The sequence below is a fragment of the Argiope bruennichi genome, chromosome 3 (assembly GCF_947563725.1).
Source record: "Argiope bruennichi chromosome 3, qqArgBrue1.1, whole genome shotgun sequence".
In the NCBI taxonomy this organism is placed as follows: Eukaryota; Metazoa; Arthropoda; class Arachnida; order Araneae; family Araneidae; genus Argiope; species Argiope bruennichi.
In genome coordinates, this window is record NC_079153.1 from 134,403,321 (window position 1) to 134,420,578 (window position 17,258).

The following is a 17,258-nucleotide window of genomic DNA, read 5'->3' on the forward strand; positions in this document are numbered from 1 at the left end:
CGTCTGGTCGCCAAAGGCGGCTAGCTTATAATAAAGCTCAATGTGTGTATGTGTGTGTGTGTGTGTGTGTGTGTGTTGGCGCTCTACAGGCCAGGTCATTTGACATACAGCTATCAAATTTGGTACATGTATACCTTAGAGGTCGGGAATGTGCACCTGGGGTCCCTTTTTTTGAAATTTTAATTATTAATTAAAAACTAACTTTCCCGCCAAAAGAATCTTCCATTTTCCCCACCGCCAACTTTTCCGCCAAAAAAAATCTTCCATTTTCGCCACCGCCAAATGAGTAAGGCTTCCGGGTTTTTTTTCTCCCAACATTTATGAGGCTAGGGTTAGTATTTTTCGGCGGATTATTTCAAACGATTCTGTTTATTTTCTTAATGTTTGATGCATTTAAAATTAAACATTGTTAATGAATCGATCCTTCAGATTCATTCTGAAGTACTTTTGAATTAAAATAAAACAGAATAAAGGAAATTAAAAATTTCTAATCCGCATAGCGTTACCCCAACTGGCGTAGAAAAAAAATCACGTATTTGCGTTACGTAACTTGCGTTGAAAAGTAACGCATGCGCTTTGTGTTCTGAATTCCGCATTGTGTTGACAAATTATTATCAACGGATGCGGACTGGATTTAAAATTTTTTTAGGTTCGTTGCATGCTTTTGTTATTAAAATGTATTTATGTTAGTTATATATTTTTTGTATATGCTTATAGTTTTAAGTGCATCGTTTTTTAAGTAGTTTTTTTAAAACCTGTTTTCAACCGTTTATTTTAAACGATTCGTTTTATTTTCTTAGTGTTTGATGCATTTAAAAGTAAACATTGTTAATGAATCGATCTGCTCATGATGAATCTAAGAAAATTTTGTTGACAAATTCTTGAGATAATACGTAAATTGAAAAAGATATTCTTTAGTGCCCATAAAGTTTAAACGCTGAGTGACTCTATTTTCATTAATCAGATTATAAAAAAATTCTTTGTTTCAGTAAAAAATATTATTATATTAATTGCAGATTAATTCTTTCCACTTTAATTTAAAGCATAAATTCTACGGGTGCTAACAGAAAATGAGAGAGATACATATTACGTTATGACTGAAGGCCTTTATAATATTATGAGTGAATTATATGCCTATCAAAATTTGAAGTTTTAAAATATTTTGATGAAGAAGCTATTAAAATAGGAATTGCATAAAATATTTAAATATAAAAATTTTAACGAACATTAAGATTGGCGAACCGGCTGGTCGACCAATTCTTGAGATATTACATAAATTAAGAAAGATATTTTTTAGTTCCCATAAGGTTTAAATGCTCCTTGACTCTGTTTTCGTTAATCATGTTATTAAAAAAAATAACATTTATTGACGAACACGAACACACTGATATTCACCGTTACTCTGATTAGATGTTATAAAATCTGAATAGATAAACATAAACGTGTAAGCAGCTGTGCGCCGGTTTCCATGGCAACACAGCTGGAAAGGGAAAAGAAGTTTCTAAGCAGAACATCTGCTTTACACAATTTTATAGAATAACTTTTCCCCTTTTTCGTTTCATTTTTTAAAAAAATTACTTACTTAATAAGAACACCTGCTTTACCCAATTTTTTAGAATAGTTTTTTTCCCCTCTTCGCTTGCTTTAAAAAAAGATCTATACTTATATATAAAGTTCAATGTGTGTGTGTGTGTGTGTGTGTGTGTGTGTGTGTGTGTGTGTGTGTGTGTGTGTGTGTGGCGCTCCACAGAAAAGACCATTTGACCTACAGACCATTAGAATTTTAATTATTAATTAAAAGCTAACTTTCTCGACAAAAAATTATTCATTTTCCCTACCACCAGATGAGTAAGAGTTCAGTTTTTTTTCCCCAACAGTAATGAGGCTAGGCTTAAGATTTTTCGGCTGATTATTTCAAAGGATTCTGTTTATTTTCGCAATGTTTGATGCATTTAAAATTAAACATTGTTAATTAATCGATCTTTCAGATTAATTCTGAAATACTTTTGAATTAAAGTAAAATAAAGGAAATAAAAATAATACAGAATAAAGGAAATAAAAATGTCTCATCTGCATAGCATTACCCAACTGGTTTAGAAAAACTCATGCATTTGCGTTACCGTAACTAGCGTTGTAAATTCACGCATGCGCATTGTGTTCTGATTGTTGACATGACAACCAATATCAACGGACGATTTAAATTATTTTTAGATTAGTTGCATGCTTTTGTAATTAAAGTGTATTTATGTTAGTTATATATTTTTTGTGTATGCTTATAGTTTTAAGACCATCGTCTTTTAAGTAGTTTTTTTTAACCTGTTTTCAACCGATTATTTTAAACGATTCATTTTATTTTTATTTTTTTAGTGTTTGACGCATTTAAAATTAAACATTGTTAATTAATCAATCTGGTCATGATGAATCTGAGAAAATTTTGTTGACAAATTTTTGAAATATTACATAAATTAAGAAAGATATTCTTTAGTGCCCATAAAGTTTAAACACTCAGTGACTGTTTTCAATAATCATATTACAAAAAAAAAAATACTTTGTTTCAGTAAAAAATATTATTATAATAATTGCAGATTAATCCTTTCCACTTTAATTTAAAGTATAAATTGTATGGGAGCCAACAGAAAATGAGAGAGATACATATTACGTTATGACTGATGGCGTTTATAATATTATGAGTGAATTATATGCCTATCAAAATTTGAAGTTTTAAAATATTTTGATGAAGAAGCTATTAAAGTAGGAATTGCATAAAATATTTAATTATGAAAATTTTAACGAACATTAAGATTGGCGAACCGGCTGGTCGCCAAAGGCGGCTAGTAGCAAATAAATGTTCAATGCTTTGCCTTCTAATAATAGGAGCTTTGTTGTTGCTTTTGTACTTAAACTGTCAAGAGATTTTATCCGAATTATTAGTTGATTAGCTTCAAAAAAGAATATATTTAAAAAGAATTAAGGAGAATATAACTGAGTTGAAATTAGTTTTCCCTTAAAAGTATTATTGAATAATGTTGATTTGAATAAATCATAACTTGTGTTTTTGGAGGTTTTTTTTGTTCAAATTTCTTTAAAGTTTGAAGAATTCTTTTTATAAAAATGACATTATTATGGCACCAGTTTATTTACTTGTCTAATTTCTGAGATCGCTTTCAATGAATACCGAAATTGAATTGATTTTCACTATTTTTCATTTGTCATTCTTTCCATTTATATAAGTAACTTTATTTTCAGAAAAAAATTTGAATTTTTTGCATTTCTTTTTTTTTTAATATTCTTGAAATAAACATGTTTAAAAATAGCTGAAATGGAAATAAAAAACTCAGATATCCATTGAATATATTTAACGAATTCTATTGTAAACTCAGATGACTGTTTCTGACACTTAAATGCACTGATAATTGTTATAGAACAAGCATGATTTTATGCTTATCAGCCATTTAACGCATTCATTTTTTTATTCCAGTGCTTATAAATATTTGCTGTGAATCTTATTTACTACAAACATTATGTTAATGGATGTCATGAAAGGAAAATTAAAAAATGTAAATCGAATGACATAGGGTTACAATCAAAGTATTCTTCTTTAGAACACCGTTGAGATAAAATCTCCAAGCTTTGCTGATGCATTTCAGAATACAGATTACGCACAGTTATATGGATAAATAAAAATATATGAATGTTAATGACAGAATCTTTTGCACTCCTGTAGCATTTACAATTCGTAAATAATGTGCACTGTGTAATTATGGGTACCATAGGCCCGAAATATTATGCAACTACTAAACTAGGTAACTAGGGACGAAATATTTTACAACGGTATAAGAAATTATTTATTTTCTATAGCAGTCTTCGCTTAGGAGCACCGCGAGTACATGAAAAGGAAGTCACTATTCTCATATCATTGGTAAATTCTCTCATATGACGAGACGGACATTTTATAAGAAGTGATATGTATCGGCCGGTGATGGCCCTTAGGACTTAATTACAGGTCGCCCCCAAGCAAGAAAAAAATATTAGCTTAGTTTAGTCACTATAATGTCCCGTTTTAAATCCACACTTGAACTATTTTGAACTCGATCAGATGACGAGGGCGATACCTGAGCTGGCACCTCCATCTCCAAATGTCCGCACTACACCAATGGCAGAATTTTTAGCCACCTGTACGTTTAACGTGCTCCAGACCCGCTTACATTGTGATTCATCGGTGGAATCGAATTTCGAACTTGACACTCGCCGGTTCCGAAGTCGAAACTTACCACCAGATCATCACCCCCCCCCCAAAAAAAAGGATAAGAGATGATTAGCAGTGCTTATAAGAAATGTTGGATATGCCGATGAGTTTATGTATTATTATTATTCTTAAATGATTTAACTCATAGTCAATTTTTTGTGGTTTTATAATGAATAGTTTTAGTTACTGATTTTATAATGGCTACTGATTCGATTTGCAGTGTTTTTCAGTTTTTTATTAGGTATATTAATTTCATTGTAAATGCCAATATTAAATGCAAAAAAAAATTTACTATTTTTTTTCCCAAGTGAGAATTACGACTTCTAAATGATTTTCTACCTCCAATATTACCATGGTAGTTGAAGTATTGCTAATTTAAATGTCTACCTCCATTTATCAATTGAAGTACTCGGAGACGTTAGATCTGTGGATGTTTAATTATATATGTTTAGTTACATCAACGTGATATGATAACAGATATGATAACAACAATATGATAATTATTTTGAAGAGGACCTTATAATTGTGAGGCTCCATCAGACGATGAAACCTGACGCGGCTCCTCCTCCCCGAGCGCCCTCCCCTTTATGAACGTTAGCTCAAAGTCAGATTTAATATGTTCTGAGTCCACACACATGATGGATGTTCCTGGATTGGAATTCTCTGAGGACGTAAGAGCAAGAATAATGAGAATTCAGCAATAGTTTTATATTATGAATTTCATTCACATCAGATCCATAATTAATAAGAAATAGAGGATGGTTAATATTATTTAATAAGGAAATAATAAAGAAAAATATTACTATAAGGAAGCAAACAAACAAGTAGTGTACAAAAATAAGGTTTCTATATTCAATAAAATTATCACCTTTATTTTGCTGAAATTATTCAGAATATTTTAATTTGTTCATCCTGTTCTTCTCTTGTTTTTAAGCTTTTATTTATTTAATTTTTTACTTTCTTTTAAAAGTACAAAAGTTATCCCAAGAAAAATATTAAAAATGACTATTTATCATATATTTAACTTTGAATTTTTATTTTTTATTATTTATTCAAATAATTAAGCTGAATTTTCAATTTATTTTAAAAGTTTATTCGATCTTTCTTCTCTTAAATATTATTTATTAAATAAAATCAATTTACTGTGCTATTAAAAGTACATTAAAACATAATTTTATCAGCGGTTTTCTAAAAGCCAAAACAAATTTTGTTATAAAAAGTGCGTTAAACGCAAATTTTATGCAAAAAAAAAAAATAAATAAATAAATAAATAAAATAAAAAATATCCTTTCAAGGGTAATTATATTCATTTACAGCTTTCAGCTTTGAATACATGATAGTAAAATAAAATAAAATGAAATTTTCATCATCTGATTTTATTTTGAGATCTAACTAAAATTATTTCTGAAAAATTCCATTTAAACATAAGATACATTTTTTATTCATATCGGAATCATATATTGAATTTCGGCACGTTTATAAAGGAGGTAAAAATAATATAAAAGAAAGGAACCATCGCTGTGAGATTAGAAATGCTAAAAGTAACTGACAAAACACCTGGATATTGGATAAGAGGAATTTATTAGTCACGTATTCTTCCTTGATTCGAAATCTCTTTTTGGTGTGGAGAGGAAAAGATTGCGTCATCTATCTATTTTGTTCTCTGTTTCTTTCAATCGTAAACAACGTTTGTCCTACTGAACTTCCCAAGGGATACTTTCCTGATAAAATGAAAAAACGAGTTTCAATCTATTAGACAGAAGACAGCGTTTATCGAAAGGAATAAATTGCGTTTGTATTTTTCCAGCATGGTTAATTTCTATTCCATATTACTCTACTTTCATTTGTCTCAAAAAAGAAAAAAAAGTCATACAGCGATACATAAATGAACTTGTTGAGAGAAATATAATTGAAACTGAATGTTTTATAGCACAAGCAAAATAGAAGCCTTATTATTTTGTGAAATGTCTGCTTACGACTATGAAATAATTGTATTAATAAGCAGCCTGGAGATTTGAAAGATTGTTTCGGTCATATTTTATATCATAGCATATCAATTTTTATAGCATAGCATATTTTTATATCAGTGCGTTTAGTTCATTCTACAATTCAAAGTAAAATCTACGCTAATTTGCACTATATGTAATTATGTTGATAAATTTTAAAAAATCTTTATTTCAGGCAAGAAAAACGTGCAACAATTACTATTATTAATTAAACTATTGTGAAAATAAATAAATAAATGTACAGTTTGGTATCCTCTTTCGGTTTCGCTCTTTCTTTAAACCTGTGGAATTAGTAGTTAATTCAACTATAAAAGATTATGTTTTACAGATATTTGTAGTTGCTTCCTGCGCATTAATCATCAAGTGAATCTTTTCATTTTTTCTAATGCAGCAGAATAATTAATTATTTCAGTTAACGTTTCATTTTTATCGGTGTAACAAAAATATAAAAATATTCTCATTTCGAAAGAGATTTATAGAATAAAGATATATACGCAGTCTAAGTGTGAAGACTCGGGTAAAAAACGCTTTGCAATTACCTTTCGCGTCAAAATTAATTATCTTTAAAGGTAATCCATTTTACTTCTTATCTAAGGGAAGTTCACTTTCTACATCATCATTAAACTTTAATAGAGCATGTCTTATTTGATTAAAAGCTGATGGTATCTTATTCGTACTAGTTAAGTGTTAATAAATTAATTTTTATCGCTACTGCTGTGAGAATAAAAATGCCACTAAATTAGCAGGTATACATAAAATGAATAATTAATGTAACTTGCTAATACGACTAAAATCTATAGAAGAAATTATGGCAAAAATTTTAAAGGCTTCATGAATATTCTTTTTAATTGACATACTTACATGAGTATAAAAGCGGAAAAGCGGTTATATACATAAAAGCGATAATTATTATTACGTTTATATTTTCAGTATGTTATTTTTAAAATAAATTGTTTACCACACACTTCAGATTTATGTTTATTATTTTTGAATTTCACCATTTTCAAAGAAAAATGCATAACTCCAAGATTGATTTATATTAAAAGAATTTAATTCCAAGGAATTGCAAAAATATACAGGTAATAATAATATGAAAAATCGCTTATAGGCTTCACATAATGGGATTTTGAAATTAAATTCAAAAATGTAAAAATTTGGAGCTGAATTTTCAAAAATAAGAAAATTATCTTAGTTTTCTTGCTAATTAAAATTGTTTAGAAACCATTTTAGTAAATAAGTGAATTTGTATGTAACGATCCGTTATAACCATAAAGAAGCTGCTCAACCGGATACCACCATTAAACAGCTTTTAAGAAATGAATTTTATTGATATCTTTTAATGAATTGCAATATTCGCACCAATGTTATTTGAATCGCGAAGAAGTAAAGTATATATATATATATTTAAAATTATTTATTTTGTTTCTTCGAATTTTCGTTTTTAGTTCTTTTAATTTTAAGTAAAGATGAGCAATTATTTTAATATATTCATAAAAAAGTAATAAACTATTTTCTTATGTGAGGTACTGGAGCTTTAGCAGTAAATTATTTACTCATTTATGCAAGAAATATCGAAAGAAAAAGATATTTCGACGTTGAGATTTTGATGAATTTCCACATTTTTGATTTGAATTTCTGAAACATCATTTAGACATAAAAATACATTTCTGAATTTTTATTTACTTATCTTTATTGTCTGAAAAAGGGAGAAACTGGGTACGCGTACTTTAGTATAATGTCTTCAAATTAAATCTGTAGCTTTGAATCAAATTATGAATGAAATCTTATTACCTATTCGTACATTTACATGAGAATAGAATAGAATATCTCAAAAACACATTTCATTAGATGGATAAAATTTGATATAGCTGTTTAATGACGTAAAGTGTAAGCATACATAAATATTTACAAAGAATCTAAATATAATTTAGCTGTCCATTGGGGATTAAATTCATGTGTTATGTTTGAATGTTAAAATTTAAAAATATAAATAATTAAGGAAATAAAAATGGATATCTGTATTGGACATTAATAGCATAAACCTCTATCAAATTTTTGTCGCAGTCCTGCAATGGAAAAAAAATCAAAAGCAGATAAACTGTTTTCTTTATACCAAATATTCAATATTGCCGAAGTATACAATAAAGCCGAATGGAGAACTTTCCTGCTGGTAACTTATGCTGTACCTCTAGCACACTTGGATTTTATTAATTCCCAGTCTTCTAGTCACCTGCAAATAGTTTTACTTTTCTGACGCACTGGTTCGTTACGAATTTTCAAGGTTTTAACTTCTAATACCTTTAAAAGCAAGAAATCTTTTTTTTTTCTAGCAGCTTTCCTATTTTAAAACGATATTTTGTGACTTCATTCATCCGTGTCTGTAATTCATTACCTAAAGTACATTATTAACTTTCCTTAAAAGGTAGAGAAATATTTCTTTCAATCCCTTCTCTGTAAACAATGGAATACAGTAAATAAAATATTTTAATTAATACAAATAAAATGATCTGCATCATTACTTTGGAGCAAAAGTATGGAAATAAAAGAGGAACCCTTCACTTAGAAACGAATCTCTAATTAATTGGTTTCCATTGATCGAAAACATTGGCTAAAAAGGAAAAAAAAAACTCAGTTTAAAGGAGTTCTTTATTTCGATAAATTAAATCACTTTTGCTTACAGACTACTCGCAATTCTACTTTTTTTAAAAAAATCATTTCATTTAACAGATTAAAAAACAATTAGATATTTATTTGTACATTATCGTTCAAGATAATACAAATGCACTAAATTATTTCCCTTTTTGTTTAAAAAATGCATTATTTAAATGATAAATGCAGCACTGCATGGCCGCTTTTCTCTATAATAAATTGTTTCTCTTTTACTTCTAAGTATGCTGATTTTTCTTATTATTTGAAAGCTTGTTCACGGTTTTTTTTAAATTTCAAAATATTTCAAAGCATAGGAATGATCAAAGTATTTTTACTTTTCTGGATAATTCTAAAAATATTTTTTATTATTAATTGGAAAGAACTATCGTTTAGATATATTTATAATAATCTTCTATTTTCCAAAATATTGTATTTGATAAATTATCTAAAGTTTTGCAAAATAGTTGAAACTTTATATTGTATATTTTTATGAAGGGTGCAATTATTTATTTTTGCACATTATTTATTTTCCGTTAAATTTATCCAGTGAAATTTTCCTAAATAAATAAATTTATATCTAGGTATTTTAATCATCCTACTTAGAGATGGAAAATAAATAAATGAATAAAAAGAAAAGAGTTCTTCATTTAAAAATATCATTATATCCGACACTGAGCTCTTAAAGTTAATATGAACTGTGGCGTTCCTTCCATTCGATTCTTCTCTTACAAAAAGTAATGTATGCTAAAAGTGGCTGACTATGCAGCTAAATCATTCTGATAGGCAGCTGCCTAAGACCACTAAACTAATAGGAAACTGAAAGCTGCCTGAAAGAAAAAATTTTAAAGTTAATTTTCTCATTCACAAATAAATAAATTTATAATAAAAAAATACAAATTCTATAAATGATAAAATAATAGAATAATGGTAACACGTTCACTGCCACGGTCTAGCCTGATATTTTGACCATTTATCGAATAAGATGATTCGCCATCTCTTAATTATACTAGAGAAGGAGGTCATCTAATTAGATACATGGTACAGAAAGCAGGTGTAACCCACGGGTGATGCGCATGGGTCAGCTTCGTCATCGTTAGCATGCGTCAGCTTCAACTAAACCATTTTCAAATGTGAATGGTGTATTGGCCCATGTAAATATATGAAAAAAAAATAAAGTTTCACACAATTAATAAAATAAAATCATTAAAAAGTAATAATTAAATAATAATGAATCAATATGCTGATTAAGCTAAAACTGTGTTGAAATATGAAACTAGATTGAACTGTTTATGAAAAGATGTATCACATAATAAAATTTCGAGGCCACAAAATACCTAAATCCATAAATGAAACGCAGGATTAATAAAAAAATTTTAAAAAATATAATTTATCAATTTTATTACACCCTCCACCTAACTTAAGAAATTTGACTTACAATTTTCCATCAGATTAGAAATGGCCCAAAGATTAAATTGAAAATGCGGTTATGAGAGTTGGCCATGCGGCTTTGAAAGTAGTACTTAGAACCGTTTATCGTTTTCTGCGTTTCCTGGTTGGAAATAGATAATTAAAATACCTTACTCCATTAATTTATTCCTCGTTTTTCGAACACGCATGAAAGGCATTTTACAATACTACTCTTTTAAAAACAATTAAAAATTTAAGTAAAAAAATAAAAAAATGAAAATTGCTGAAATAATTATTGATAACATTTTAGAAACAATTTAGCAATGTGAAGTTCACATTGAATATTTCTTTCATATATTCTGAAAGTGTTAAGGTAACAGATTGTAAAGTATCGTGAGATATCTTTTTTATGAACTGAAAACAAGCTTTCATATTTTGCTATTGTTACGTGATATGGTTGTTGTATTATAGATTTAAAATCTGAAACAGATGAATATTAAAAATCAATCAGTTTTAAATGAACTATTTTGTTTCGTTATTTTATTATTAACAATGTTTCATGTTATTATTAACCATCTTTAGTGAAAATTACAGACCATTGGGTACACGCTTTCAGCAATGTCTATAAGCAATTAAATTATGTTATTACAAATTAGAATTATTAAGTGAACAATTTTTATGGAAATTCAGGTTATCTATAATTTTTATTGAATCAATATTAAACTGCATTATCATTTTGTATTTCATTTTTATGTATATATTTTGCTCCTTTATATGCTAAAGGCGAAAAGATGCAGTGCACATTGTATTAAATTCTTCCATTCATGCATTGTTTATCAGGATGATTTAAGAATTATTTTTTAGGAATTAACTGTATATTCAAAAATAAAAGAAGATTACTTGTGAAAGATTGCACATATTTTCAGATGTGATAAAAATATTTTGATAAATAATATTTGTAAAAATTGCTAAAAATACAGATTTGCTAAAGCATTTATTTATTTTTTATTTTCAGTTTGAAGATCCAAGAATAGAGGATGACATAAATTTACTTGAATCTGTGCCACTGGAAGTAGATGAAGAAGGCCGTAAGTGGAATTTGAATTGTTATTGCAATTAGAAAACTCAATAAGTTAAGATTTCAATAAAGATAATAAATACGATATTAAAACCATAAGCAGCAATAGATTTGTTTTGGTTTGTCCTTATAAAAAACATTAAATTTTTTTTTGTACATTAGATTACATTTTTCATTTATTGTACAAGGTGAACGCAAAAATTTTTTTCAAGTTTAACAGGCACAGAATTAATATTTATTTGCATATTTTGATACAGTTTATATCTATAGCTCACGCAGCTTAAAATACTTTTTTGTGGGTGAATTCGATTTCTAGATAACAATGGTGACAAAACTAACCCCCAAGCAAAGGCACTGGTAAGGGTTAGAACAAGTAAATTTTAGTGTACATCAGGCAGATAAAGGGAAGTTTTATGCCGATGCATTCATTCCCCAATCCCTTTACAAGTGGTTTAAATATTTACTGAGACAGGGTGCATACGTAGTCAAAGGAAAGGATATTCCTATCAAATAGTTGTATCCGAAAACATTTTAGAAAATGTGAGAGAAGTACTTCAGAAGAAAATATCCCATATTCTGTAACATTCACGACTTAACGTACTTCATGCCTAATTAGTTTTATAATACGAAAACATTCTTCTAGAGCAAAAATTTTCTTTCTTAAAGAATTTTATTTTTATCTGAAGAATTTTGTTTTGATCCTTTTATGCTAAATAATTCTTGCACATAATTTTCTGCTTTTGAAATTGAATAAACAATTTATAAAAGTGGTTTATCATAGCAATATACTAAAAATATTTTATAACTATCTAAAACCAATGGCTTGTAAAGATTGAAGAGAACTGGAACGTTCTCAATGAAAATTGCCAAATTTCAGTTATTAATAAAGGGGATTTTTTCGCAAGTAAAGCTCGATATCTGATGGAAATTTTAGGACATAATAAATAATGATTTATTTTAATTATAGAACAGTAGAAAATATTTTTTGCTTGAAGCATCTGCTTTTTAATCGATGATATTTTATGTATTGTGATGCGATAGTTTTCGTGATTTTAACTATGAATCGGTACGCTCAGAAAAGGTAATTCTGAATAAAATCACTCCAATTTAGCCTAATATATAAGTATAGGTTTTAGAATTATCGTGAATTTTTTTTTGCATTAAAAATTCTATTAATAAGAATTTCAAAAATAATAATGATAAATATCGCGTAACTTGAAAATATAAAAAAATATATGATACTTATGCTTTCTATGCTTCCTGAAACTTGAAGAAATTGAATAAAACGCGCTTCAGGAAAAAAGCAAAAAAAAAAAAAAAAAAAGAGAGAGAGAGAAACTGAAGTTAGAATCAGTGTTAAAGGATAATTTATAAACTTTCAACTTTTGACTTTTCAAAACTATCCAAATTACAACATTTCTGCAATCAGCGAAATGCCCCATCTACAAATAAGAACCATCATCGGTTGAGACTCAATCGTTCGAGTGCAAAGCACATCCTGTCAGGGGATAGTCGATCCCACACCATTTCTGTACCAACTCGGATTGGTGAGAACCAAACACCATGTCTGAAGCTTATCATACTCACATCTAAGGTGCCTCTATGGGAACTCTATTAACATAAAACATAATTTTTTAGATTATTTAAAGCATTTTGCCAGTTGCAAGAATATGCTTATCTCTAACAGTTTTGAAATTCACTGTTATGCATAATTAAAGTGGATAACTTGTATAATGCCAACTAAAAATTAAATTTCCAAAAATGATTCTCTCTTGATCTTGAAATGTAAATGCTTATAAGTTGCCACATAAACAATTAATAAAGATAAAAATTAAAGACAAAATAATTTCATAAACAATTAATTTCAAGCAATTAAACATAACAATATCAATTAATAAATAAACAATTAATCTCATGCTTTAATATGGTTTCTTCGAAGTGAGCTATGCGAAAGCTTAATACATCTTCTGCCAAGCTCTTTAATCCTTGAAAACGAATAGAATAAGAAATAAAATTTTAAAAAAATCAATCAGAGAGATGGCGTATGTATTTAAGTTTCCAAGCATAGATTCTCAATCTTGGATAAAAAGTAATTCATTTTGATTGCTCCAATACGTTAAGAAAAGGAAGAAAATTCCATCACATCTTGCTTGATATGAAATCTGAGTAACTTCAGGTGGGGATTTAGAACATGTACGTGGAAATACTGTTTTATTGTAAAAATGATTTGGAATACCGCTTTCTGTCGGATCCTGAATGACGGCAAACGTTAGCTTGGAAAATTGAATCTGGAAATCTGTTTATTCGGAAGTAAAGAAAAGAAAGTGTTATTTCTATTGGAAACAAATTTCAGATATTTCGTTTTCCTTGTATCCGTATTCCCACTGGCGCAAATTACTTGAAGAATTCGATACAATTTCCCATTAGATTGGGCTGAAAGGCTGTTACTATTTTTGGAAATGGTAATCTGAATCAATTTTCGTTTTTCATTCAATAAATTTCAAAATGTTTCTGAATACAAATTTGTCTTTTGTATAGATTTCAGAGCGACATTTACATATAACTTTAAAACATAATAAATATATTTATTATTTAAAGAAAATGTCATAAATATAGAATATTTATCCGAAAATTCAATCTTGATTGAATGACCTAAAATGATAGAAAATATTTATTTTAGATTTCTTCGAAATTTTAATGTAATTGCTTTGACATAAAAATGAAACGTTGTTGAATATATATAAGAACCTATATTTTTCTGAAAATGCTGTTTCCTTCTAACATACTTTAAGAGCTGTAAGAACCCACTTTTTTAGTTAGAGCCTACTAGAGCATTTTTTTGTAAATATTGATTCCAATGTTTTTCTTCAGTACGGCATTCGATCAATATAATTTTAAGTTTTACATAACGAAAAAACTATAATTTACTGTAAAATTAAGCATTCTATGAATGCAAATTCCATAAACATGGTGTAGAAACGACGATTCGACACATAAAAATATGTGCTACAGAGCAAACACAAAAATACATGATTTCTATATAAGATCAAACGAATTAACTGTGTTATATGAGAAATAAACGAATCTTATTCATTCCTATTGATTTATCTTTCGTATAAAAATTTTTAGCGCATTATTATGTAGAAGCCGCAAAAATAAATAAATAAAGAGATAAAAAAAATTTACATTTTTAATTTAAAAAATTTTTTCGACTCATTTCTTGATATTTTTAAAAAATAAAACTAGCATTTTTAGTTTCTCACATATGAAGTACCAGCCTTTACCCGCCATTTCGTACGTGTGAAAATAGATTGGAATTTATAGCATCAATAGCTTTATTTTTTGTTACTCCTGCTCATGCGTGAATTTTCGACGCCAATTGGGGCAACACAAATGTATGAATTTTCTACGCCAATTGGGGTAACGCAATATAGATTATAAATTTTTAATTTCCTTTATTCTGTTTTATTTTAATTCAAAAATACTTCAGAATGAATCCGAAAGATCGATTAATTAACAATTTTTTTATTTTAAATGCATCAAACACTAAGAAAATGAATAGAATCATTTGAAATAATCGATCGAAAACATGTTAAACCTAACCTTTTTAGCGTGGGAAAAAAAACTGAAGCCATACTCATTTGGCGGTGGGGAAATGAAGACTTTTAGCGGGAAAGTTAGTTTTTAATTAATAAAATATTAACCACTCAATTAACCGGAATAAATAGTAGCTTATGTCCTATTCCAGACTATAATCTATCTCTGTGCTAAATTTCATCCAATTCCGTTCAGCCGTTCTGGCGTGATTGACTAACAAACATCCATCCATCCATCCAAACTTTCACATTTTTAATAGTAGTATAGATAGAGGAAGTACTGCAATCGTCAAAAAATTTGAACTCGAAATTTGGACGAATCTCCACTTTTCAGAACTCCCCGAGCCCGAAAAACACATTTTCAGCATTATTTCTGTCTGTCTGTGAATACGATAGTTTAAAAACGCTTTGAGCTGAAAGGTTGAAATTTGGTTACTGATCACATTAGTAGATTTCTATCAAATTTTGAATGCAATCCATTCACATGAATTCCGTCCACCCGGCACTTTTTTTTTGCAAGTGAATTCGACACTACAAAAAGCAATGAGAAGGTTGATAAAATTTGGCGCATAAATTTAACATCTAAAATACATATATTTATAAAATTTTGTATACCACAGCCATCAAGTGGTTGACTGTCTATCGACTTGTACTTTCCCAAGCATGTAAATGCAATGACTTAAATCAATGAAATTAGGCATGTTATCTTGTGACCTACCATTGTAATTTTGCATCAAATTTAATTTAAATACACATTTTCAGAATAAATTTAATATTCATATCAAAGATCTATATTCCACCAAAATACAAGGTGAAAAGATAAAAAAGGTGAACGATTTTATCAATGCCATTCAAAATATTCGCGATTTTACCAAAGGTCCCCAATTTTATACAGAGATAGGGAAGAAAAGACTTTTATTGGAGAATATATGAGAGAGTTTAGGGGACAACACTCTCGTGGTTAAATGGATATGACATCTACAAGTTTAAAGAATACAGAGTTCAGACCTCACGACAACTTATATTCATGTTTTTCATAATCATATAATTGTTTGAATATTTTGGATTTGGTATGTTTCATTTAAGCATGAATTATTTAAAATTACAAAAAATAAAATTGTTACATCAGAATGCATTTCACTAAAAGGAATGAGATACTAAAAGCTCAAAAATTTTATTATAGTGCTTAAATGAAACAAATTTTCAACTTAACAAAAATCAAGAAATTTCATCAACAGTTTATTACATTAGATTATTTATACTTCCAAAGATATACTAAGAAATTAAAGAGGTTAATTAAAATGACTGACTGCATTGTTGCAAGCTTTAATTTAAATTAAATTAAATACGGTTTTTAAAAATAAGGAAGTGTCGCATGAAATTGATTTTTCAGTTCTTGATGTACTTGAATTCTGAAGTTTTAGACAATATGTTTTCAGTAACAGTATATTTATTTATTTTTTAAATTAATTATCGGTTAATCGATTAAATTTGATTTAAAATCAGTTATGCTATTAGTTATTTGAAGTGAGAAAAATAATCCTTAAGAGGAAATAGTTGTAAAGAAAAGATTTTATGAATCGTAAATAATAATGAAAACCAAAGTAGTTGTAAAAATATTTTCATTATTAAAACTGATACTCATTCTAAAATATTGACATTAAAATAGTAAAACCATGAGTTGCCAAAATAAATACTTTAAAAATTCAATTTGATGAATGTTAGAAGCAATGAAATATTAATAACAAGGAATAGAAATGAAATAGAAAGAAAATTCTTAAGTATTGAGTTGAAGTGAAAATTTAATTTCGATTAAAATTCTAATTTGTTTGGCGTGTTTATAAGATTCTATTTATTTTGATTCTGTTTTTTGTAAGATTATATTTATTTAGTGCATATCCGAGCCTAATCTTTTATGGCTTTGTTCAGAAGTCCGTGTTTTCACAAAAGGGACGACATTTCAACTTTTTTCGCTAATTAAAGTGTGCTTATAAAAATTTTATTTTTGTTATTTTCTAATATCATGAAATCTGGCACAGACAAGTAAAAAACATTACAGCTATGTATCCAACTTTCATGGTAATGTTTTAAACCTTTTCTTTAAGACTCATTCTTCGCAAATTAAATTAGCAATAGACGCTTCATAATATGATTTCAATCGTTAAAGCTACTAAAGCCGAAGATAACGATTTGTACTGCTGTAGAAACATTTGCTGAGAACTTTCACAGATATTTGGAAACTTGCCTCGTTTTAATTCTGTTTCAAATAAAAGCCT

General features: G+C 28.1%; 1 protein-coding gene across 1 annotated transcript in view; it reads left to right on the forward strand.

Annotated features, from left to right (window-relative positions):
• Nucleotides 1-17,258, forward strand: part of LOC129964294 (corticotropin-releasing factor-binding protein-like) — an 80,461-nt gene that overhangs the window by 39,468 nt on the left and 23,735 nt on the right. Inside the window, exon 2 of the mRNA XM_056079066.1 lies at nt 11,324-11,396. Coding sequence (XP_055935041.1) covers nt 11,324-11,396 — 73 coding nt within the window. The remainder of the gene's footprint in view (nt 1-11,323; nt 11,397-17,258) is intronic.